Source organism: Anopheles coluzzii, chromosome 2 (genome assembly GCF_943734685.1).
Source record: "Anopheles coluzzii chromosome 2, AcolN3, whole genome shotgun sequence".
Taxonomy (NCBI): Eukaryota; Metazoa; Arthropoda; class Insecta; order Diptera; family Culicidae; genus Anopheles; species Anopheles coluzzii.
The window spans coordinates 19,659,104-19,684,791 of NC_064670.1; the positions used below are offsets into that span (position 1 = coordinate 19,659,104).

At 46.8% G+C, this 25,688-nt stretch overlaps 3 protein-coding genes across 4 annotated transcripts; 2 read left to right on the top strand and 1 right to left on the bottom strand.

Annotated features, from left to right (window-relative positions):
• Nucleotides 1-745: 745 nt before the first annotated feature.
• LOC120951256 (39S ribosomal protein L11, mitochondrial) lies at nucleotides 746-1,569 on the top strand. The gene is made up of 2 exons (XM_040369851.2): nucleotides 746-842; nucleotides 913-1,569. The coding sequence occupies exon 2, from the start codon at nucleotides 918-920 to the stop codon at nucleotides 1,506-1,508; it is 591 nt and encodes a 196-aa protein (XP_040225785.1). The 5' UTR covers nucleotides 746-842; nucleotides 913-917; the 3' UTR covers nucleotides 1,509-1,569.
• Nucleotides 1,494-2,585, bottom strand: LOC120951255 (ribosomal RNA processing protein 36 homolog). Its single transcript, XM_040369850.2, has 2 exons — nucleotides 2,338-2,585; nucleotides 1,494-2,266 (listed from the first exon to the last, which is right to left on the bottom strand). Exons 1-2 carry the CDS (start codon nucleotides 2,479-2,481, stop codon nucleotides 1,553-1,555), a joined length of 858 nt encoding a protein of 285 aa, XP_040225784.2. The 5' UTR covers nucleotides 2,482-2,585; the 3' UTR covers nucleotides 1,494-1,552.
• Nucleotides 2,586-3,628: 1,043 nt separating this feature from the next.
• On the top strand, nucleotides 3,629-24,985 carry LOC120953049 (spastin). 2 transcript variants are annotated; one of them, XM_040372716.2, is made up of 6 exons: nucleotides 3,629-5,245; nucleotides 16,152-16,322; nucleotides 16,817-17,275; nucleotides 18,430-18,683; nucleotides 18,768-19,650; nucleotides 19,728-24,985. In XM_040372716.2, exons 1-6 carry the CDS (start codon nucleotides 4,507-4,509, stop codon nucleotides 19,889-19,891), a joined length of 2,670 nt encoding a protein of 889 aa, XP_040228650.2. In that variant the 5' UTR covers nucleotides 3,629-4,506; the 3' UTR covers nucleotides 19,892-24,985. The 2 variants fall into 2 exon arrangements, with proteins under 2 accessions (XP_040228650.2, XP_040228651.2); XM_040372717.2 differs by lacking the exon at nucleotides 16,817-17,275 and having other exon boundaries at nucleotides 3,630-5,245.
• The last annotated feature ends 703 nt before the right edge of the window (nucleotides 24,986-25,688 follow it).

Here is a 25,688-nt window from a genome sequence, read left to right on the forward strand (position 1 = left end):
CGTAGAAATTACAATCCTGCTATCCCAAGTGCCATAAATCCACTAAACGACCACTAAACGGGTTCTAAACCACACAAGCTTTCAACCTAAACCTAAACGACTTCGTTTAGCAGACGGTGAACGACTCATGCGTTATAAAAAATAGCATAAAAGCTGGTGGCGCCATCTGTTAGCGGGATAGCGGATCCTCCTTCGCTTAGGGAGCTTTCTCCTTCCCTCTGTACTGTTGTATGGTTTTGAATTGAAGTTATGCATCGCTAGAACTAGAACGGCTATAGAACTAGAAACCAATGAAGCTATGGAGCTTTCTTTTTTTCTGTAGATATTTCATTTCCAGTCTTTGAAGCTTAATTAGTGGCGCTTGGGATGGGTGTCCAATTAGTCACTGATAGCCAAGCACATCAGTGGTACAGACAGGCCCTGATTTAAACGGTTATTGCACCGAAAAGAAGAAGAAAAAGAATAGAATAATACCAATCAAAGTTTCAAAGCTCAAAACTGAATATTCGAACGTAGATCTCATAGAATAGTAAAAAAAATTAAATTCATTCAAACATAAATATTGCAAAAAGAACAACTCAAAATTTAAACAATTCCATTTACATCGAGATTTTTAAATAAAACGCAAATTTTTAAACTTCAAACGATCTCAACTGTTCGCTCGTTATTTTTGAAATCACATTGGTTTGCTTTGCTCTTAACTGTCAATCTTACCTGTCAGTGGTTTGCAGTTGGAAGGTCCATGAGCCAACCTCCTTTCTACGAAACCGTTTGTTTTGATTACACAATTTTGACAACACCGTGCATGCAATAATTCCCGGGCGATACAGCAAATAAAACCTGTAAGTATTTCATCAAATATTCCGATAATTTGTCGAGCTAACTCTAATACTCTTTTACCTCATTTTCCAGCCAAAATGTCGAAAGCGGCGGGACGGCTGAAAACGATGAAGAAAACGTTCGACAAAATCAACCACACCAGCAAGCTGCGCACAAACATCCCAGCCGGCATGGCAGTGGCCGGCCCACCGCTCGGCCCGATGCTCGGCCAGCGAGGCATTAACATCGCGGCGTTTTGCAAAGACTTCAACGAACGGACCAAAGAGATCAAGGAAGGCATTCCACTGCCGTGCCGGGTGGCCGTCACCTCCGACCGGGCGTACGAGCTGACGATACACTCACCTCCCGCTACGTTCCTGCTCAAGCAAGCGGCCGGCATACAGCGCGGTGCCATGAGCCCGGGCAAAGAGATTGCGGGCAAGATCACACGAAAGCATTTGTACGAGATAGCGAAAATCAAACTGCAAGATCCACCCAACGCACTACTCACGCTGGAGCACATGTGCAAGGCGCTGGTCGGAGTCGCCCGCACGTGTGGGATCGAAATAGTGAACGAGCTCGACCCGGCAGAGTATAAAGATTTTCTCGAACAACGGCGACAAGTGGTCGAAGATCAGCGCAAGGAGCTGCAGGAGAAGCGAGAAGCGCGCATGTTGCGTGTGGGATAGAGTGCTTGTGTTCTTTATTTGAGCAGTAGAGGAATAAAACGACGCTACGTAGCAAAGTCGAGCTTTTTCCGATCTTTAGCAGAGATTTTCTTTCGCCTTTTGTCGATGTGCTTGTCCAGCGCTCCGTGGTCCTTAAGCTTATCGTACTGCTCGACCAGTGCGCGCGCCTGCTTGGTGCTCTTGCGCTCGAAGAATGGTCGCTTGCCTTCCTGTATCGCGGCCCTGGCCTGCTGCTTTTCGCGCATTCGGTCAGCATCGAGTGCCTTATGCTTCGCGTACTCACGAATCTGGTTTTCCGTGCGCTGTATGAGAAACTTGATCTTGCTAGCTTCTTCCGGATCGGTCGCGGCCTCTAGTTTGTTGTTCAGCTTCTTCAGCTCTTTCTGCCGCAGGTCGTTCAGGAAGCTGTAGTTGTTGCGAAACTGGCGGCCGCTAAAGTACCCCTGCCGTGGATCGAACCGCGGATCCCTGGGCTGGGTGCGGGAAGCCTTCTTGTCTTTCTTTCCCATTCCCAGGGCGGGAACCTTCCGCTTGGAAGTCATCTCCTCCGGGCCGCTGTCCGAATCGCTGCTCGACTCGTTTTCCGATGCATGCTTTTGTTTCGCCTTTTTGCTGGGCTTCGGTTTCAATGCGCTCGGTTTCTTATCCTTCGATGTGCCGAATATGGCCTCGTTGTACATCCGTGCGCCAAGCTTCTTCTGCAGCTTGAGCAAATCTTCGAACGGCATCGTTTTATACTCATCGTCCGCAAGTTTTGGCTACGTAAAGGAGGACATAAATCTGTTTTAGTAGCTCATTCGGTGTACGATTCTTTTGACACGATATTTACCACATCCTCGTCCTCGTCATCTTCATCCGCATCGTCGTCGCTGGTGTCATTTGAGTCGCTGCCTTTGTCTTCTTCCGCGGATGATTCCAAACCCTCATTTTCGACCGAATATTCACTGTCGGAGTCGTTTGCCTGCGAGTTCATAGCTTTTTAGGTAGATTGGAACCGATGGTGCTGGGGAAAAAACGTTGTTTTATTTTCGCGGCGACGCAAAACGTGCTGTAAACATTGCTTGACATTTACTTGACAGCTGTTTAGCAGGCGCTTTTACTTTAGCACCGTATACACGTTGCAGTATCTTGCGAGAAAATTGCAAAATTTGATTTTTTTTTTCAATTTGTTATGAAATCAACAAATTAGGTGCAGATGACGAGGTGCCTCCGCCATCTCTGAATGAGAACGTCGGCACTATCAAGCAGCTTAAGAGCAATAAGTCAGCTGGCAGCGATGGATTGGCGGCCGAGCTCTTTAAGATGGAGCCGGAGAGGCTTACCGTCAAAGATCCTAGATCCTGTTCTGCAGACTTGCGCCCCTTGCTACAAATTTAGTCGGCAGCTACCAAGCTGGGGGATCTCCTACGATCAAACCGAGAGATCCAGAAGACTTTGAGCCCGCACAGATTGTGAGATATATCTCACATTGATTCGCCCGGTGGTCCTCTATGGGCACGAGTCTTGACCCACCCGAGCGGAGGATGCAAACGCTCTGGGCGTGTTTGAGCAACGTATCCTCCGGACCATCTTTGGCGGTGTGTTCGAGCATGGAGGAGAAGGATGAACCACGAGCTTGCTGAACTGTACGGCGAACCGAGCAAGGCTGGCAGGATACGATGGCTGGGACATGTCATGAGGATGTCGGACTCATGCCCCAACAAGAACGTGTTCGACAGCGATCCCCAGTTCGGCATAAGGCGCAGGGAACCACAGCGAACACGATGGCTGGATCAGGTGAAGCAAGGCCTTTCGGAGATCTGATTTCTGCATGAATGGGAGGCTGCAGCCAGGGACCGAGCATCCTGGAGAATTATTGTTGACCGGACCATGCCACACTGACGTGCTCTGTAGTAAACAGGCCAATAAAAGAGAGAGAGAGGGAGAGATATATCAACAAACTACAATTTAAATTAAACTTAAACTTAACAAAACTAACAATTGGCTTTCCCAAGGTGCTGCAATTGATTTCCCCCCAGAGCTAGTAACAAAAAAAAATCCTACCGTACAGTCGAACGAGCAGTGCCCATTGCCTCAGGAAGCGACACCGTGTACACGCGCCCTAAGCACAAGCGTTGACAGCTGCGGGCAGCGAAAAGTTGTGTGCACCAGCAGCAACAACAAATGAGCAGCAGCAGTCTTTGTTTCGGTCACGGGCGTGAATTGTATCATCGTGCCGTGCCGTCCCAGTGTGTCTAGCTGTAGTCGGGCACAGTGCGGAACCATCTGCATAGGGGGATGATTTCCCGTAGCGATTTCGTTCTCCAAACGGGCAACTAGGTAGTGCTTCTCCGTAGCCTTACGATAGGTGGTTCCGTTCCGTTTGTAGCGTTTGTTCTTGTAACACCGTCGTGTAAATATAGCGTTTCCGTGTTAGTGCTCTAGTGCGACCAGCGAGAGTGAAGAAGCGCTCCGTGCGTTACTGTGCGTTTGTCGATGCGCACATGTGTGTGAGTGCGATTTTTGTAGTGTTATTTTGTGGGGATTGCGTCTGCACACCCATTATTCCCACGCCAACTGTGCTGTGCAGCATCCCCTTCACTATGCGATCGCTATGGTGAGCGGTGCTTTCGTTCGTGCTAGCATAGAAGTTCACTGTGCGTGTTGTGTAGTACCAGGGCAGGGCAGAAAGCAGTAGAGTTTGCCCCCACCCCGCTTACATGGGTATCATAAGGCGGGTGTCGTTGTTAGCCTTTCGTCCTGATTTGTTGTTCCCCGTTGCCAGTAGTAAGCGCGATAGGCGTAGCACGATTAGTACACTTTCGTTCGGTCCGTGTGTATGGTGAAGCGCCTGAGCGGCAGCGCTCATCGACCAGCGTGAAAGCAAAAGGAGCGTGGGTCTTGTGTTTTGGTGTTAAGCAAGGAGAGAGGCAAAGAAGAAAAATAAAAATCGCGCGCGCCACGGAAGGTTAGCAGCAGCAAGGCAATCCGTGGCCCCGGATCCGCGCCCGTGTGACCGATGGTGCGCAATAAATACACGCTAACCACCGCTGGCAAGTCGCCCAGTAAAAAATCGCGCACCGGCAGCCTGAGCAAGCAGCACGACGCCACCGGCGACGACGACGGCGAAACCGGCACCCTGGACGGCAGCGGAAGCGCCGCCGGCAGTCCTGTAGGAGGCGGAACCGACGCGGGCGCCAAACGATGTGACGGCGGCTCGGTCCACAAGCAAAACCTTTACATCATTTCGTTTCCCGTTATCTTTGTGTTTAACGTGCTGCGCTCGCTGCTGTATCAGTTGTTTATCGTTTTTCGCTACGTGTACAACTTCACCACGAAGGTGGTGTACCGGCCGGTCCGGAAGGAGTGCGGGCTGGAGATCGTGATCAACACGGATCAGCACGGCCATCATCACCATCACCATCATCGGCACAGTAGCCACAGCATCCACAGTACCGCCGCCGCACACCAGCTTCAGCAGCATCAGCAGCAGCAGCATCAATACAGCCTACTGCAACAGGAGCAGCACGGTGTCACAGAACCTCAGCAGCAGCAGCAGCATCAAGCGGCCCATCCGCTGCAGTGCTCACAGAGTGGCATTTTGGTAAACGGCGAAGGTCGCGAAATGTCCATCCAGCGGTCAGCGAGCGGCAGCCAGGTGGGTCCCGGGGATCCGCTGCTGGCGAAGCAGAAGCATCACCACCGGCGTGCGTTCGAGTACATTTCCAAGGCGCTCAAAATCGACGAAGACAACGAGGGTGAGTTGGGTGGGGCAGCATGGGCTTAGCTTCATTTCAATTTACTATTTAGCTTTTGTTTTGTTTTAGTTCTAAATGGCAAGTTTTATTTTGTAAAACAAAAAAACACACTGCTCGCGACTGCCTGCTCTCTGACATTCTCGCGTTATTGAGCAACAAATGCATAAGATATTTGGCGTCCTTCAACCACACGGCGAGCTCACAGAAATGGCATTGAGACAACTCGCTCAACCAGCAAATCCTGTCCTTTTACGGATTTGCAAACCTCGCCGAACTGATTCATTCCCCCTCAACCAACTGGTTGTGCACCAGTTTGAGGTTGTCAATTGAGGGACGATTTATTTTTATTATTTTCGTACAAAATGTCATCCCGGGCATACCTCTAGCACCCAACGCCAGCAGTACCTTTTTGCTGACGAACCATTGTCCATTGCACGGGTGTGCAGCGGTATGTCGGCAGACTTGGCACCGATGGGGAATTTCCCATTGGTCATCACGCAAACGGAGACTGGCAGGCGAAAAATATCCTTCCATTGAGTTTTAAAGGATGTGATTAATCTTGTCCACCCTGTGCACTTCGTACTGCCGGTGCCGTGCAAAAGGTCTGGCGTCTGGTTGAAGGAGCTTTTTAGCAAACTTTGCTCCCGGAAGAAAAAGTTAGCAATGGCGGAGTGTGTCGGTGGTGCCGTCTTTGTGTCGTCTGGAACGGCACAAAGCCAATCCGCCCAGCATTATTACAGACCCATGGAGAGGAAGGCCTGCGGCGGGACGAGAGCGGCAGGACAAAAGGGAATAGTTTCAATTCCGCTCGCTAGACACGTACACAGCGGAAAATGTGTGCCGCCTGTCCGCTGGTTTCGTGCCGTTGCACATCGCTCCTTTTGCTGCACTTTTTGTGTGTTTGTGTCGTGCTGTTCAAGGATTAAGCTGCAAGGTGCCGTTCGGTGCATGCCCCGGATGGTGGCGCCCCGCGCGGTGTTCTGCACTTTGGCTGCCGGTGCACTTTTACTTCCATTCTTGGTCCGCTCGCAATGCGCGCTCGTAAGTAATTGAAAGTTTTAATTTTGCTGCCAAACACTCCGGCAAGCGGCGGGGGTAAGTGTTTCTGCGTCCCCTGTTGGGATGAATTGAAAAGGTGGCGGCATTAATGGGAGGGCTATAGCTTGCAACATAAACCCCACGGGCACGTTGCTGCAAGGTGAACCGGGGTGTCGAGATGGTGTTGAATTTTATGCGAATTACCAGCCGACTTGACTCGCGGAGGTCATTCACTTCCAGTCCTTACGCGTGTGCTGAACGATTTTTGGCCCTGTTAACCCTGAACGATGACTCAGCTTTTGGGGGGCAAACCTGCTCCAAAAGGGTAAACTTGTGCACATCACCTTGAAGTTGGCGAACTTGAGTCAAATGAATTACAGCTAATCGCCGCTAATCACCATCTCTCGTCCAAGCGAAAGCACCTTTCTCTGGAAGGTGAAATTGGCCTCGAAAACCTGCACAATTAATGTATCCTTGTGCTGGTTTTATAAAATTGTACTACTAACAACACGTTTGGAACACGCAACGCGCGCCAGAGTCCAGTGAATGGCGTCCTTATGATTAGTAATGCATGTCAAAGTCACTCTGCAAGCATAAAGAGTGGACACGCTGGAGCTTGTGTGGTGTGGTACGCATGAAGCCTTGTCCTATCCCAACGTTAACGAACATAAAGAACAAAAATATAACAAAAAACACTATTCCGACACACAAGGAAACGGCAAAGGTTTGCTCCCACTGGCGGCAAAAGACTGTTTGGGAACGGGTTAAATGGGACAAAAAGGAAACAAGGAAGGGAGAGGGAGAGCAAGCAAGCAACTGGGACATGCTGGAACTCAAAAAATCAATACATCCAGACGAGCGCCGATAAAAAATTAATCTTGTTACTTTTAGGTGCCTGTTGTTGGTGCGACTTGGCCGATGGCGTGACTGATGGCGGGACTATCGTGCTGGAAACATTTGAAACAACAGCCTTTCTTTTGTCTGTTGGTTTTTTGCTTATGTAATTTCGGAATGATTGTGAAGCACTATTAATTGTTAATATTTAAACGGAATGAGTGCATCTCCAGGGTTGCCAGAAATAGGTTATTAAAATTAGGAAAAATCATTTGTGAAATGTCATTTTTTTAATCAGATTGGTTACTGTTTCTTGCTGAAAGTGAGCATTTGAATTCAATATACAATGTTATACTTTGCAACTTTTATTTGCAACTATTTACAATTATTTGTTTGATTTAATTTAGTTTCGTATATTTTTCTGAACAATTTCTGAGAGCTGACAATATTTACCTCCAACATACTACTCATGAAAAGCTTATTAAACTCGCTATCTAGATGTCCTTAGCAGCAGGTTCATTGGGCAGAAATTGTGCGTTCCCTTCAGCTTCGACCATGAGTACGTATCGGCAGTTAAATATCTATCGCTCCATTTACGGAAGCAAACCTATTGCACAAACCGAACGGTACAACAATCAGCACTGGAATAAATATGCAAACACCTTGCCCCACCATGCCCAAAACACACAATGGCAGTAAGCAATGGAACGGTGCAAATGCAACCGACTGCAACGGTACAGAACAAGAAACAATACGCAGCGGACACAATGGCGCAGTACGACGGCTCCAGCTCGCGATATCGGGGAGTTGATGCGCGTTGATCAAATTTTAAATCGATCGGCCCGTTTCCTTCCGGTCCAGTGGTTCGCTGCTAACCGGCCAACACTTTTCAACACTTTAGCTGATTATGTGCGTTAGCGTGCTCTGTTTTCCCCTCCCGGGTGTCCGGTGGCGCCCGTTTATGGCGCACCATTTACGGCAAGAAGCGCTACGGGAGAGCGCTTCCGCAAAGGATTTCCGGATTTTGGTGTATTTATTTTGTTCAACTTTACCATCGTTACAAAAAAACGCAGCTTTTTTTTTGTTGTTTCATTGGACGTGAAGCCAAGTGGTATCGCAAACGCACATGACGCACCGTGAACACATACACACGCTACTAACCTAAATGTTGTTAGGATCGTTACCATAGATGGGAGGGGCGGGAGGCTCCAGGCCGGTCCGAAACCGGGTTTGCCGGTACCGGTATAATCGATACCGAATTCAAACGCGGGCTCCCCTACGCCTCGTTCCGTTGCTGTGGGCCGTTGCGACAAAACGTGGTACCTAACGGCATACGGCTAGCCACACCGAGGCAAGGTTGAATGACTGGCTGACTGACTGACTGGTCAGCAAAAGAAAAAAAGGGCTAAAAGGACGGTGTATGGCATGGGTAAAAGGGGTCTTTCGGAAGGATTCTTGGGAGAGTTTTGGGCATGTTGTGCTGACGCTGCTGTGCGTTACTGTGTTACTGTGTTTGGGGGCTCATAAAAGTGTCCTTTTCGTTCCATGACGACACTCGATTATCGAGCGTGATCGAGCGTTTACGGTCCTGTGTAAAATGGCAAATTATTATCCTGTCGTAAATTGCGATACTTTCAGTGATTTTATTGTGCCTGATTTTTAACGACAATGTTTTATAACTATAATTACAGTGTTTCCCTCCCTTAATCATCATTTATTGAACTATCTGGCTTTATTGGACTTTACTTTCACGCGAAACTATCCTTTATAATATAAGAAAAAGTATAGCAAAATATCATAAATCATATAGCCTCTGCTTGTCTCTCCTCTGTCTCCGTTCTCTTCCACAAGTCCTTCCCCCACTGTTTGCTTGTAAACATGCTGCGGCCAATCGATCGCCAAAGTTACGTGCTGTAAGTTTAATCAATTTCTGTATTCATCGTAACCAACCTGCCCTCCCTTCCATGTGTGTGTTTGTGTGGGAGGTTGAAAAGAAGCACATAAAAAGGGAGAAACACAAGCGCCTTTCAGCAGTGGATGATATCCTGGGGCGCGCACAAAGGACGGTAAAGTATTTGGCTTCGCCAGGCAAAGACAACCCCATCTTTGTGTTGTTTCTTCCAAAGGCGGTGGCAATTTTCTCCCGACACCAAATTGAGCAAAAGAAAATCGTTCATGACCGTGGTGGTTGGTGGGCTGGATGGGGGAGAAGGTTGTCGTGTGCGCCAGCAAACGTGCACTGAGTGCAGAATGATTGTTGGTCCGCCCCCCCTCTCTCTCCAGTACATGGTGCATGTGAGCATACACGCGACATAACTTATGTTTTATGTCATTTTTCCTCCACTTGCTTTATGTGTCTAGCGTTCCTTTCACACACACACACGGTACCGAACCGGTGTTGTGACCTCTTCCAGGGTGGGAAGCCTTTTCATGAGCCACCTTAGCAAGTGAAGTGTAGTCTGCCGCCTTAAACACAAACCCCTTATTGAGCTTAAAACGGGGCAGCTAGTGGAAAGGTTTCACCTCCGGGGAGGGGGACGGGACAATGTAATGGCGCGACGAATTTAATGTTCCCTTGTCTACACGTTTCACCTTTTCTCGATCACTGTCCAAACAAGTTTGGGGTTTTGCGCCATCACGCAATGCTTGTCTGCGAGTGCATTTTCCCTTTTCCCGTGGTTCTCCAATTCCAGGAAACTATAATTTTCAACCCCTATAAAAGACCTTTCCAGCAATGGTCTGTCTCTAGTTTCTAGCGGGTTAATTGTAACAAGGTTACCGGGTGTGTACGATATAAAATTAGTGCAAGTGCACCCGCATGCGTGAATGAACTGCTCAAGCTAAATATAGCTAGCTCTGTGCAGGATAAACTGCTAATCTAATCGGTTCGTCTTCGTGTTCCCCGTGAGGCATTTGTGCGTGAATGCTGTCAGTCGGCTCATTAAACAACCATATACGATTATTTATGCTTGGGTACAACAAGTGGTTCATCTATGTGTTTTAAAATGCTTTTATATGAGCTTACGATTTGCGATGGTATGATAAAGCGAGACCTTGGCCATTACGGTAGCTTACTGATTGGTTTTCGTAGCCACTGTGTCTGTCTTTCATACAAAGAAATCAAACTAAAACACCCTTTGGGCACAGAGAAATTCGAGCTTTAACACGTTTCATCATGAGTTTTTACCGCGTGCTTTGGCTTATTTGCGCTGGCGTCAAGCTGGCATGAATCACAATGCTCCTTTCCCCATCGGCAAGTTTCCTTTTTTGGTACACCCGTTACTACAGATACACACTTCCACAGAGCAGCATCAGACGCTACCTTACTGATATAATTACATTTTGCATGTTTATCCATTTTGTTTTCTTTTCTTACCGCCCACATTTACCCTTTAACACGTGACCTTCGAGCCAGTGTGCCAATCTGTTGTACAGTCGCCTCATCAAATTTGTCATCAAAAGTTCCTTTCCCCCATTTGGCCGGTTTGTGACTCCCTTTCGCGAGAGAGGAGGTGGTGGTGGTGAACAGGTTTTTTTCCGATTCTGCGCATAATTCCTTCCAACCCAGTTTCTACCCTGCTACTGCTGTATTACACCGTGCCCCCCTAACACATGTTGTTGTGTCCTTATTGGCCTGCTGGCTCTGTGGAGGGGATCCCTGCTACAGAATGAAACGGAAACCAAACTGCAGATGGGTACTCCCGAACGATTGGATCGGAGAATATCGCGATGGTGTAATGTTTGACTGATAATATTACGCAAGCAAACAACAACCCGCGCGCAAGTGATGATGATGATGATGCTGCTAAAATTTGGCAGAATTTACACACCACCCGGCTGGTGGGACTGTTGCCGGGCTGGCTGGCTGGCGTGCTTACATGCTTGTGTGATGATTTCACAGCCAGAACAAATGAATTTGGAATTAATTTACCATTGCCAGAGCACTTAACGGATGCTTCGGCAGGCTGGACGAACACTACACTCAAGTAGCGCTGTGTACTGTTTGCTTCTCTATCATCTCCCACGCTTGTGGTGAAGTTCGGTGAAGTCGAAAGTTTTTCCCCTGTTAGCAAAATCCACTAATGGAACGGTACGGAATTGTGAGGCCCATTTGCGGGTGGATGCACGGACGGTTGGAGCTGATCAATCAATAAATATTCGATCCAACTGGCAAATCGCTGACCGGCAGTGCCAATGCCAATGTTCGACAGTGCGATACTTCAGCCGAAACACTGCAATAAGGAGCTTGAGGCAAAGCTAATACAAAAAAAGAAAGAAAATCTATATGTATGCCGCTTACACATATTTCCTTCCGCCGCACGCAAACTACCTTCAAACGGTTCCGAACGTGTCCTTATTTTCTCTCTGGTCATGCTGCAGGACTTACATTGCGGTATTAAAAGAATCCTTTTTCGGCTGTCCTTTACCGCTACGCGGGGATATTGCGGACAGAGAGTGAAGCACTTCGGTCGGTGAAGCTCTTAAGGGAAGATGAGGCATTGGGGCGATGATAGGAACTTTTTATTTAAACAAATACGTATACAATCCCAAAAATGGTAGCTTGTTACAAGGCACTTTGGAGTGTGTTTTTGATCGAAGATGGAAGGTCGATTCATGAAGGTAATTTTTGGAAATCCCCTTTGCCGTGATAACGTTTTCCAGCAAAAAGGTGTAGTCCATTACTGCCAAATTAGATAGTTATCTCAGTTCAACGAATAGATTTAGTTCGTGCTTTAGATGTCGCAAAAGACTGCAATGACAGTATTATGGTCGATACACGTTTGACATTGTGGAAATGAGAATTTTGCTGATTATAAGTGAAACTTTTGATGTTGGGCTGGCTAGAGAACCCTATTAATGACAATGTTAAATTTCAGAATTTTGTGTATGTAGTTGTGATGTGCTCTCTGGAGCGCACCTACGACTTCGATCCTATTCGGATTATTGTCCGATTCCGATTCCGATTTCGGCAAACCGCAAACCACTAAATTCTACCCACCAGTCGGAGCCGTTCGAACTCATCCGGAATAGTGATGTGCTCTTTAGAGCGTCCAATTGTTAGCCCAATTCCGACTACGGTAAAATGGGAACCACTAGTTCCGCCCGGAGACTAAGTCTTTCGGGACGTTTCGGACTCGTCAGACGTTTGGAGTCGTCCGGAGTCGATCGGAATCGATCGGAGTCAACCGGAACCGGATTGATTTGTAATTTGCTTGTGATTAAGTATTTCATTTCGTTGTGTTTTTTTTGTCTTTCACTTTGTGGATGCACTTCGTATACAGGGCCTTGTTTCGAATGCCGACTCCGACCAACTCCGAACCCGGGCGACTCCGGACGATTGCAGACTTCTCCAGACGATTCTGAACGACTCCAGACAATTGTTTATTGTTTATATACATTCTCTCCGTTAGTTTATTGTTTATAACATTGTTTTATACGCCTCCTCTGTCCTTGTGGGCGGCCTAAAAAGACTTTACGGGCTGGGTCGTCCGTTTCCATGCGTACAACATGGCCAGCCCAACGGAGCCTGGCGAGCTTGATACGCTGCACGACAGTGAGGTCGCCGTACATTTCGTATAGCTCGTCATTATGGCGGCTCCTCCATTGTCCTTCCACACATACGGGGCCAAGTATCCTTCTGAGCATCTTCCTCTCGAACGCGGCTAAGAGGGTTTCGTCAGATTTGGACAGTGTCCATGTATGTGAGTACTCAGAGGCGTATGTGAGTACCGGAACTATATAGGTACTATATAGTCCCAGCTTCGTCCGTCGCGACAGGTTCTTTAAGGTGAACTGATTTTTCAGGCTGTTGAATGACCGGTTGGCAGCTAGCATTCTTGCGCGCAACTCAGCTTCCATGCTATTGTCGTTGCTGACCTTTGACCCAAGATAGGTGAATTGTGGGACGACTTCAAAAGTGCGTTCACCTATCTGTTCTTACTCCCTATATCTATATTACTATCCTAACCTTACGCAAAGTCCAGGAATTAATACGGTCACGGGAAATAACATTGAGAGGACAATTACACAATAAGGATAACGTACACAAAGAATACTGCTGATTAAGGGTGTGAATGCATCTTCGAAATTCGAATACAGCGGAAAGATTGAAATTGAACTAGTGAGAAGCTTCATTGAAAGTGCTGAAATTGCCTTTAAAAGCCGAGCATTCTGTCCACAGCAAGTACGGCGAGTCGGAACATACAAGTGAGAGAGCGAACAAGTAGACATATCAATGCTGGGCGGACCTACCTTTTGAAGCTGGTTCCGAAATTTTCGGTATCAGATCGGAGCCAACTCCGGATGTTTGCCGTATTTTTGCCCATCACTAGCATGTAGTACAGTAGTAGTACCAGCATGTAGTAGTACAATTGTCAACTCACAGTTTAAAATATCTGATTTCATGTTTGAGGTAGCACATTGTAATCTGCAGTACAAAACTTTTATTTTAAATCATAAAATTTAACAGTGGTGACGGTTCGTTCGTAAAGTAAAGATGACCGTGTCTGGTGGTGAGCTTTTTCGTTCCTATTTTTCCTTGTGCCGTACGCGGCAAAGCTCTACACGTGTCAACTTTGATGCCATTTCTCACTGGAGAGTAGCGAAAGTTTTGTCTCGAATTCTTCACGAGCACAAGGAATGCTGCTGTGTGATGTGCCATGAATCAGCTTTCCTTTTATTACTCCTCGAGCTTGCAACCAGAATGCACACGGCTGAAGTAAAAAAAAGGTCTTCTTTTAGACATGCAAGAAAGGAACGGTACTGGAGCAATGCAAGGACATTTCCTAGCACCGAGCAAATGGCTGGCCGTCGAGCTCGTCCTTCTCCGGAACGGAAATATCAATCCAGCTTAAGATGCACAATCATCCCGCTCGTCCCCCATTTCCCTCTCTGTCTTGCTATTAGTAAAATGTGCAACTTCTATTGTTGGGTCCTCCGTTCGTTTCGTTTTTGTTCGTGGTTTATGATACTTGCATGAGATGGTTTAAAGGTTCCAGTACTGTTGATGATGTTTCCAGTTTAAAGCGACTCGGGCTGATGTTGATATCCTCCCCCGGGGCCTCTTTGTGTCAGCTGGCTGTGTGTGTGTGTGCGTGTTTTTGCGTCGTATTCTCGCGAGAATTCACCAACAATCTTGCGTACCCTTGGAGGGCTTGGATGGCAGGGAAGTTCCATCATCACCATCAGCTCGGCATGGTTGGCATCGTCGTATGTTATGCCGCGTCGACAAATTGTCAGCTGTGCTTTGCATCATTATGCTGCAATCCCTCGCGGGCGTTGAAGCGGCATCATATCCTTCCGCTCGTCGCCATCTATGCAGTGGAGTGCACAGGTGTGGAGGTACAAAAAGAGTGGTGTCGTCGCTTCGGGATCGCTTCCGGACGACACGAGCACACAACACAGCACAACACATCATCTACTTGGCACACATTTGGTCGCTTGTCGGTGATGAGTAGCGCGCTGCGTCGTTTCTTGTTAGTTTCAACCCGTTTTTTCGTTTGACGGTGACACTAATGTTGTTTTAAATTAGGTTATTATAAGCTGTGGAAAGTGGCATCCGGAGTGACATACACGTGTGTAGTGCTCAAGTTAAGCAAGTTAGTACTCAACGCGGCTCCTCCTATTGTGATGCTCCTGATGAGCAGTCGTTACTTGTTAACCAACGACTGTTGAACACTTTTTTTTAAAGGGATATTTTATCTAAAATGTTTAAAATTTTCTAAAATATTTTGAGGAGTACAATTTATTATTTTTCAATGATTTTCCAAGGATAAACTATATTCTTTAAATTTCGATCCATTTTTTCCCCATTTAAGTAATACCGTTTTAAGTGGAACATCATGCTTTGTATGACCTCAGCACAGTCCAACTATTTTGATTGAAGTTCTCCTCAACATTCAACTAATTAAAATAACAAGCAATACAAGGACAAGCATGGTAACGCTTCATCGGTACTAAAAGGGCTTATTAAGGTCGGATTAGAGGTTGAAATGCTGCTCAAAGCATCTGTAAGTTAACCAACCAACTAACCAATCACAGCTATCCAGAAGGTCCAGAAGAGGCATTGCTCTTACTCACAACCAATTCTTTGGATAATAACCATCGCTGAGAGAAGGGCCTTGGTAATTGAACAAATACTCAAGATCTCCGTCCACAGTGGTACGCTGATTTTTCTGTAATTTCCCTAAGACTCTTGCAGAAGACACGAGCTTTTGCGTGACCTTCAGGAGAAGCTCGCTTTGAACATTAAACTTAAACGAGCGCTTCGGAACCTTCTGATAACTGCTTAAGCGCTTGACTTTACCATGTCTCGGCTACTTAAACGATGTTCTTTCTACAAAACAATTTCTCTCCCGCTTAAATGACAATCTAATTCTATTTCCACGAAACAAAAGCAACACTTTCGCTTGCCATAACACAAGTGTGTGTGTGTTTATTTTAAACCTCGTAAGCAAACCGACAACACTGTTGTTTGCAGCCCAAACAGTGTTGGAGCATTCGATTTTGGCAAGCTGTTCCCCCCCTATCATCGTAATGCAAATTTGATCCCGATATAGGTATGGTGGTGGGTCTGGTGTGTACCGTTTTGTATCGATGCTTTTGGGAAATGGATGCAGTAGTGGTGCAGAGGTATGATTGGCTTCGAGACAACAGTGCAAAACCGTTGCAGACCCAGTAGTGCACCACTACCACAAGACTGTGGTGTGTCGTTGTGGTGTGCTTGCAGCGTGTCTTCGTCCTCGTTTGGGGAGGGAATGCGAAAATTGCTTTATTAACGACATAATTGAAGATTAAGTGTGGCGGGGCGGTGTGGTAAGCGTGATTCCATTGTTTTTTATAATTTATTTTCGGGTGCAGTCGCTTGTAAACCTGGATGTCCATGCAACAGTGTGTGGATTATGTTTACTGCTTAATTTGCTGTGGCTGTGATTTATATTTAGCTAGCTGGAAATGATTGCACGCCGATTCGGTAACGTTGACTGCAAACAGTAGCTTTAATATGTTGCTTTCCTTCTTTCCTTCTCTTCCGCAGATCAAAAAGAGCTGGCCATCGAGCTGTACCGGAAGGGCATACTGGAGCTGGAGCGTGGCATCGCCGTCGAGTGCTGGGGTGGCCGGGGCGAGGTCTGGGAGCGGGCCCAGCGGCTGCACGATAAAATGCAAACCAACCTCTCGATGGCACGCGATCGGCTGCAGTTTCTGGGTATGTTGTGTGTGTGTGTGTGTGTGTGTGTGTGTGTGTGTGTGTGTGTGTGTGTGTGTGTGTGTGTGTGTGTGTGTGTGTGTGTGTGTGTGTGTGTGTGTGTATTCAACGGAAGTATTTGCATCCAACGTGTCTGGTGGTGTGCGAGCTTTTGCAAATGTTTTCCCCGACCTTTGCCTGTAAATTGTTGCTTCTTCTCCAGTTGTACTCTAACCAGTGTAGTTGTAGTAGTGGTAGTAGTGTGTGTGTAGGCAATGTAGATCACCGTTTGGTTGTTGTCCCCATGGGATCAGCGAATGGGTGGTGGTGGGTGGCTTTGGCTTGATTGTTTTCCATTCTTCGCTTTTACACTGAGCTGCTAATGCTTATCCAGGATGCTAACTGCTTGGTAGTGTATCTCGGTGACGGGTTCGGGATTAAGTTAAGTCGTTTTGTTTTGCGTATTTTTTTTATTATTTTCATTTTCCATCCCCATCTCCCCATCCCCATACCAGAACTTATGTTGGAAGCGAAACGGCTTGAGTTGCTCGAAAGCAGCGAGCAAGGCGAGCAAACGCACAAGCAACCACCACACTCCACCGTACGGCGCCAGAACACGTTCACACTCGGCGATGAGGACACCTCGACCGCGTTGTCATCCGCGAAAGCCGCCACTTCCGGTGGTGCTGCTTCTGCGCCCGAACGAAAGTTTAAGCTGCCCATGTTCATTCCATCCGACCTGCACGAAACGGGCAGTGGCACCAGAAGTCCCACCACCACCATGCCTTATCGGGACGTGAAATCAAAGCTGCACAGTACGCCGACCGAGAACAGGATGGTATCGTTTAATGAAAACTGTACCATCACCACCAACCACCATCCGGCCCGGGGTACTGCTGCTTCGTCGAGGCCAACAACGGCCGCCACTGCGCCTGCCACACCATCACTGCCCATTAAACAAACCGCCAGCGAAGGTAAGCCGCCCGCCCCGCACACCGAACTCATCAGCTCATCTATATCCTTATTGTTGCGGTACAGCACCGGGAAAGAATGTGGAAACAAGCGCCACTCTCTAACCGTGAGAAGAGGACACAAGCGCACGGATAGGACTTTACCAAACAGACCCGGGACCGGTCTGGGGCTTTTGCAGGATAACAAAACGTGTCTGCCATCCTACTTCGGGCTGCTTGTTGCGGGCGTGATGAGGACGATGATGATAACGATTGTATAGTAATGTTGATAAACAAACCATCCTCCACTTGGCGAGGTTGCTTGTGAGCATCATTATCGTAAAGTGTAAAGCATCGGCAAGCAAACAAAGGACAGGGAACGCATTTTCACATTATATGGGAAACAATTTTCCTTTATCGTGTGCTTTCTACACACAAAAAAAGATCGTTTATTGTGTTATTTTTGCTTTAAACACGTCTCGGAAGTATGCTTTTTTATTATGAACCATAAGCTCATACGCCCGATCACTGCGTATCTTTGTTTTTTTTTGTGTTAGCTTTATGTAGCGCAATTTAAGTGGTTTTAAACAAGCAGCACAGATTAGTTTAGTAAATCACTTTTAGGCTATTTTGTATAATTTCTTTGTTGTCTACTATTACGCTTAGCACCTTTTCTATGTAGCACTTTATCAGCTTTAGTTTGACAATGATTAGAAACAGTTCTCTTAGACAGCTTTTTAACTTACTTGTTGTACCTTACTTATTTTAATGTATGCATGCATTTACCTCGTTGAGGAGCGTAGATTTCAAGTTCAATCACACGCCTGCACCCGTACAACCCAAGCAAGGTTCACGTTTTGCTTTAATGGGAGTCCCCCTTTGAAGCATATAAATTGCCACAGTAATAACGAGCAAACCCACAACACTTGTGGAAAGCTTGATTTCCGTTTTGTAATTGCACGATCGTCCTTCCCCGCTGTGTATCCTTTAACTCTCTGTCCCACTCAACTTCCTGTGGCAGTTTAACGAGTGAATATTTTACTTGACCCTTTTTTTGGGAAAGAGTAATCCTACGCTCGAGACCTTCACCCTATAAACACTCTCTAACATCGCATCGTTATGTTTTTTTCTCTCTCTCTCTCTCTCTCTCTCTCTCTCTCTTCCTTTTCATCACACAGCATCCGGGCGGAAATTAACAGTCGGGTACAAGCGTCCCGGCAATCTGGGCGTGATGAATAAATCGCAAACCCTGCCCCGCAGCATGGGCGGCACCCGCACGACCCCGACCGGAACGGGCGGAGCGGGCGGCATTGCCGGCGGGCTCGGGAACGGCGGTACGTACGGAGGCAGCATCGTGGGCGGTGGTGCGGGAATGCCAAAAATTGTGCCAAAACCGGCCGCAACGCCACCTGCCATCAGGCGTCAGTTTTCCGTAAGCATCTCGGTTTCACAATCTCGCTCGCTCTCTCTCGCTCTCTCTCTCTCTGAAACATTTCTTCCCGTTTTACCATTGCAGATTCCTGGAAGCTCGCCAGTGCGGAAGGCCAGCAATGGTTATGGTAGCAAAAATACGCCACCGCCACGCTCGAAAACTCCCCTCGCCGGTCAGCAGCCGCAGCAACCTCAGCAGCAGCAGCAGCAGCAGCCACAAATTTCCGTCAAGGGCGTTGAACCGAAGCTGGTACAGATCATCATGGACGAGATAGTCGAGGGCGGCGCCAAGGTCCAGTGGCAGGACATTGCCGGCCAGGAGGTGGCGAAGCAAGCGCTCCAGGAGATGGTCATCTTACCCTCCGTGCGGCCAGAACTCTTCACCGGGCTGCGTACACCGGCGAAGGGGTTGCTGCTGTTCGGGCCGCCGGGCAACGGCAAAACGCTGCTGGCCCGTGCCGTCGCGACCGAATGTTCCGCCACGTTCTTCAGCATCTCGGCCGCAACGCTCACGAGCAAGTACGTGGGCGACGGGGAGAAGCTGGTGCGCGCCCTGTTTGCGGTCGCGCGCGAGCTGCAGCCGTCGATCATTTTCATCGACGAGGTCGACTCGGTGCTGTCGGAGCGGAGCAGCAACGAGCACGAGGCAACGCGCCGGCTGAAGACGGAGTTTTTGGTCCAGTTCGATGGGCTGCCGGCCAACTCGGAGGCGGACCGGATAGTGGTGATGGCCGCCACCAACCGGCCCCAGGAGCTGGACGAGGCGGCGCTGCGCCGGTTCCCGAAGCGTGTCTACGTGACGCTGCCCGATCGCGATACGCGCGAGCTGCTGCTGCGGCGGTTGCTGCAGAAGCAGGGCAGTCCGCTGAGCGATGCCGATCTGGCCCATCTGGCCCAGCTGACGGAGGGTTACTCGGGGTCGGATTTGACGGCACTGGCGCGGGACGCGGCGCTAGAACCGATACGAGGTAAGGTCGGCCTTGCAGAATGCGGATGTTGAGACTGGTGGGGGAAATACTAACAAACCTCATTACTTTTTTTGTAGAGCTTAACGTGGAGGAGGTGAAAAATATGGACCCGACCAAGCTGCGCAGCATCCGGGAGAGCGATTTTCACAACTCGCTCAAGCGCATCCGCCGCTCGGTGGCACCGCAAAGCTTAGCCGCGTACGAGAAGTGGCTGCAGGACTTTGGTGACGTTACGCTATAAGCAGGTGGAGTGGGAACAGGAAGGCACCTCGTGGGAGGTTGTAGGACGCACAAACATGTCGCAGGAAGTGTGTGTGGCCATTATGAAGAGGGAGGCAGTAGGAAAGCTGGCATCGGTCTGAAATCGTCGCCAGACAAAGACTTACGGTGTTGCGTGTCTCGGTGCGACGGTGTGTATGTATGCGTATTATGTATAGTTGTATGTTCGCTTCACTCGCAAGCTCTTTTTTTCTTGTTAATCACATCGTCTACACGATCTTTAGCTATTATGCGTATTTGTACATTTCAGTTTAGTTGTTGTACGCCTATAGGGTAGGCGTAAGGAAAGACACTCACACATTTGCACTTAAACTTAGCTACAGAACAAACCGTCTAGATAGCAATGATTATTCCTCAAACTCCAAATGCTCGTGCTATCGTGGTTTGTTTTCTCCTTTTCTTTAATAGTTTGTGTACCGATCCGGCTAGGCAAACAACTAACCGTTTGGTGGTACTGCCCAATGAATGTATATAATGGAGATGATGTGCGGAAGCGAAACGGAGTGTCCAAACCAACCGACCGACCGGATCATTCGCGTAGGTTAATTCAACGTTGTATGCATCTATCCTCGCAAACGAATAAGAAAACAAAACAATCTCCGTTTGCCGCTCGTTCGAAAGTGAACAAAGTTTCTATTATACAAGTATTCTTACTTTATCACTATTGCAACCAGTTGTGATGGCGTGCGATGCTTTAGATGCTGCGCGAAGGAAGGTGAACGCGAGACAGGAAATCAAACAGAAATTTGGTATTTGTCGGTGTAAAGAACATGTAAACAAGCTGAACAAACTGGGTACGTTACTGGTTGTTTTGTTTATTTCTCTTTGTTCAATATGTACATGGTTAAGAATTTTAGAGGCTTTGTTTATTGTTTAAGTGTAAAAGAGTAATGGGGAGATTCGGTAGCTTCAACCGAAAACGGCACAAACACGTACTGTTTGTACCATTACAAACGGTTTTATACAATGGATGCTGCTTGCAATGCGTGTGCGCTTGGTGAGCTCTCGGCATACCACGGTTTACGCATTAGCATGGGCAACGAATGCAACAATGTGTTGTACAATTACAGCGATACTACGCAGGCACATCGGGATATTAGTTTGAGCCAAATTGGTTTACCATTTTAAATGTTTTTATAAAAGAATTAGCAAATACAGCTGCAAAATGCAAGATGTTTCAATTCCTTTAATGGCTTTAATCCACCTTACACATTAGCTTTCCCTTCTTTTTTCTCTTAATGTGAAACAGCAGTTGCCTTGAAATTGAAACCGAAACAGCCTGATGAACCGTTCGGGTCTTAATCAAAGAAACAAAAACAAAACATAACAAAATAACAAAACGAAAAATAAATCAAACGCAAAAAACAAAAACCATTCGCTTTTAACGCATCATAAACATCATTATTAGCATTGTCAAGCAATACCATCACCATCACACACAAGCTTCTTCCGCGGGGAGTAAGGGAACGGCACAAAAACGGGAACTCTCCATTTGCGGAACGCGGAAAGCCCCCGCCACACATAAACGCAATCATTGCGCATAACGCGCTCCGCAAACACGCCAAAGCAAATGCCTCAACCAAAAGTAATGTCGCAATCACAATACGCAGCAAATTTGTCGATAGGTAGAAACTGTGTGGCGGCACTGGCAACAGCCGGTTGAACGGCCGGTTTTTACACCTTTTGCTCTCTGTACGCTGCGTACACGAGAAGGAAGGGTACCTACTTGCCATACACGCCATATAGTGTTTTGTTTTACAAATAGCTCCTAGCCGCCTAGTACGTACATGGGGAGTAAGTCTTATACATACATGCAAGGTTAGGAGCAGTAAGTCTTACGGTGCATCCAAGTGCATCCAAAATCAAACACACACACACACAGTCGTTTGGCGGATACAGTGCTCTACTATACAAATAACAAACAAATCGTAACCGCTGGGAGCGTAGATTCGAACGACGACGACGGAATTTGTACAAAAAGATACACCAAACTAACCACACACACTACTACACACAACTAAAGCAGAGATAGGATTTTGGGGGTAGTATGGAGAAATTCACACCAAGCTTAGGGAAGTTTTAGCATGAGTTTTGTGTTCACTTTGCAGCAGGTTACCATTTAGCTATAGCGTTCACTAACCGTTATTCACTCTCCCTTCTCCCTTCGTGTTGCTCGTCAGCTACTTAGCGTGTTGGTTTGTGTCGTTTCATAGCGATTGGGGCTTTTCTTCCTGTATCCTTTACAAAACTTACTTAGCAAAAAAAAAACACACATTCCATCCAGTAGTGATGCAACACAAAGCACAGAATGGCAAGCAATCAGGCGAACAAGATTCAAAGGTTTTCCCGCTCGCTCTTTTTCTGCTCTAATGAGCATTACTAGTAGGCTGTGGTGCTGTTTTAGAACAACGCGCCGTCAGTAATGTGTTGTGCTGGGTAGGTGAATTGGTGATAGACAAAAAATGGGCCACACATTTAATTAGCATTGGAATTGGTCCCTCAATCTCTCTCTTTACTGGCCGAAAACAACGATCGTGGAACGGATTGCGACTGGGCTTTGCGGGCGCATAATTACGGCGTACGTAACGTCCGTTGAAATCCCTAGCGTGTAACAGTAGTGTAAGCAAAAACACACAAATCAGTTTTAGCAGTTGCTTATCGCGCGAAAAAGATAACAAACAAAATGGGGAAAAAGAAGAAGAAAGCAAAAGTGGAAACCGAGTGAGTTGCTAACATTAGTAATAGTAGTACTAGTAGTGGTAGTAGTAGTAAGTAAAACAGAAAATAGAGAAGAACAAAAAGCAAACAACATAACCACACAATAATCGATAAAAGAGCAAACAACACAAAGTAGATTTCATAAAAGCATTCACACAAACTCACAAACATGATGAAAGACGGTGACGAAATGAAGCAAATAAACACACACACACACACACACACAAACCAGAGGATGGAAACGAATGAAACAAAAGATCCATCTCATATCCGTCAAGAAGACAGAAATAAAACTAATCCAAAAGAAATGAAAACAAAATTGAATCACGATTTGTGTGTTCGGCTTTCGGAAGTGTTTAAAATGATAATGAAAAGAAATACACACTCACATTCTTAATTATTATTTTTTTGTTGTCAATCCACTTTACTCTTTTCCACACACGCGCGCGCACACACACACAAACAACACACACGTACTGTGCGCCCGTTTTTTTGTTTGTTTGTTTGTTTCTTCTCGCCATTTATTACTCACACCCGGCGCGCCCTCCCCATATCTTTCATAGCACGTCTCCCTCTCTCTCTTTCTTTCCCTACTAACGTGTTGTTTTGCGCTTTTCCTGTTTCCTGGTTTTGTTCTCTTAAAATAACTAATATAATTGATTCGTCTTACCCACCCCGGTCCTTTTTTGTTTGCCTTCTTCTTTCTTTCTAATAGTTGTTTTTTTTTGTCTCCGTCAATCATCATTTCTCTCTCTTTCTCTCTTTCTTTTTTTTGTTTAAGTTTTCCCATTTTCTTTATCTGTTTTGCTTTTCTTGTAATTATATCACACATGTCGTCGTCTCTCCCACACACCCCCGGATTTGTGCAAACCATTATTATTATTATTATTATTATTATTATTATTCAGCATAATCCAATAGTCCTTAACATCCTAATGTAGCTTACAAACTATGGGGGCGTCGTCTTATGTACTACTCCAACTGCACCTCCTGCTTCTCCTCTCACCTCCATTAGAGCACACTCACTCACACTCTCTCTCTCTCTCTCTTCTGCCACAATTATGCGGTTTTTTGGGTGACAGAATCCGTCCCTAATGCTGGATCCGGAAACGGATTTAGTGCGTGTGGTTTGTCTTTTTCGTTGTACCTCGCGGGGGTTTCCATCAACCATTTCCCCATCTCCCACTTTCTCTTATTAGCCCACTTCCCCCTCCCCCCCCCCCTCGTGTACTACCTTAGGAAAACATTTGGCTTCTTCTTCTTCTTCTTCTTCTTCTGCACCTTCTTGTAGTATTCGACACCCTCGGACTCTTCTGTATCCACCCACCCGCGCCATCAAGCATGGGGGTGTTGTGGAGTTGTGCACCTTCCTTTCTTCAGTGAACTCACCCACGTGTGTGTGTGTGGGTGCATTTTCTTTAAAGTGTTGTCTTTTTTGTCGTCGATTCCGAGGGATCCTATTCTTTGCACTTTCCTCCATTTTCCCACCCTTCCCACTTTCCCCTTACCTAACCTTACCAGCACTACCTACGGGGGAGAGGCTTTTATAGTTAAATTCATGCACACACAACACAACTCGGCATCACTTTTTCCACACACACATATCTCTCTCTTTCTCTCGTTGTAATTGTCCTCTCTTTTTTTTTGCGCGCACAGTCCAATTTGAGAGTTTTGTACGCCGTTTCAGCGGTTTTTTAGTATTTAGCGTGTTTCACTCACTCACTCACTTAGTTTAAATAATTGGCTCACATCGCGTCCACAGCTGCGACCCCGTGGTACCGTCGTCAGCTCGCACAACTTAACAACATGTTACCCTCCCGTTTGTGGGTTCAAATCTCATGTGGGACACCGCGTCCATTCCATAGCGCTTTAGGGGATTGACTTATTTATTCGGCTGCGTGTAGGTAGAAGGACTCTCAAGAAGGTCTCATAAGCCTGTTGTGCATAAGCTGCACGTCGTAGGTCATATTAGCCATATAGAAGAAGAACGGTGTCCACACAACCTTTCCAGCACCCTACTTTTCTCTTCCTCCCACGGCCAATCTCGTTCATTGCCTTGTCTCCTCTATCTTAAATAGTTAGTGCTGTGTTTTACCTTCCTCTTCTTGCTGTGTGACAGTATCTTACTTACTCACTAGGACACAGTAGCTTTAACGGCTAGTTTTTTTTACTCCCCGCACCCCCCTTAATTTCTCATTTCTTCCTTTACACTATCAGACACACACAAACAAATCCTTACGTATATAATTTAAACCCTTCCATCCACTTCACTTTGCCTTATGGAAACACACAAACACACACACAGAGACGGACACACCTGAACCGTCTATGAAAAGTAAGTGTGTCTATGGAAAGTACTATAGGGGGAAAAAAGGTAAATTAAAAAAAGCCTGATGTTGTGTAACTATCATAAACAAAAAAAAAAACAAATTTTACCATGGAGCATTTGCCCAATGCTCAACGCCTCTGCAGCTTTGATACGGCTTGTCACGACTTGTATTTGTTTTATCCATGATTTCCGCTTTATTTCTTTGTGTTTTCTGGCTTCCTTATTATCATTCAGTTTACAAACACTCCTGGGAACTGAATCCTTCCTGCACAAATTCCGTTTCCTGTCCTGCAAGCGTGTGTGTGTCTGTGTGCTTCCACATTAATGGAAGATTGCAGAGACCTTTTTGCTTCACTGAGTTTGCTCTGAGTTGCTACTCCACCCCCCTCCCCCCCCCCCCCCTTGCCCTTTTCAATTTATACAGATCCCAATTTATACCCCCACCCCTCGCCCCCATCCTATTCGCCTTTTATCCACCCTTTGTTTTATCCAATCTCATTTTTCACTCTTTACCTTCATCATTAAATCGTCCGGTAAAGCAGACAACGCGGGGTACAGTAGTAGTTGACACGTGCGACACCTGTGTTCCTGTGTCCCTGAGTTGCTTCTGTTTTTGCCACAGGATGGGTGGTGTTATGGGTGGGTGGTACAACCAGCCATCCCAGGTCCTTCTGTGTGCAATCTTTGCCACACCCCTCCCCCGGCACCCGCG

What these genes read in the sequence shown, in the direction of transcription:
- LOC120951256 (XM_040369851.2), top strand. Translation starts at nt 918, where the DNA reads ATGTCGAAAGCGGCGGGACGGCTGAAAACGATGAAGAAAACGTTCGAC.
- LOC120951255 (XM_040369850.2), bottom strand. Translation starts at nt 2,481, where the DNA reads ATGAACTCGCAGGCAAACGACTCCGACAGTGAATATTCGGTCGAAAAT. An exon ending in ATGACGAGGACGAGGATGTG is followed by an intron (nt 2,267 to 2,337) that starts GTAAATATCGTG and finishes TCCTTTACGTAG; the next exon opens with CCAAAACTTGCGGACGATGA.
- LOC120953049 (XM_040372716.2), top strand. Translation starts at nt 4,507, where the DNA reads ATGGTGCGCAATAAATACACGCTAACCACCGCTGGCAAGTCGCCCAGT. An exon ending in TAAACAAACCGCCAGCGAAG is followed by an intron (nt 17,276 to 18,429) that starts GTAAGCCGCCCG and finishes TTCATCACACAG; the next exon opens with CATCCGGGCGGAAATTAACA. An exon ending in CCATCAGGCGTCAGTTTTCC is followed by an intron (nt 18,684 to 18,767) that starts GTAAGCATCTCG and finishes TTACCATTGCAG; the next exon opens with ATTCCTGGAAGCTCGCCAGT.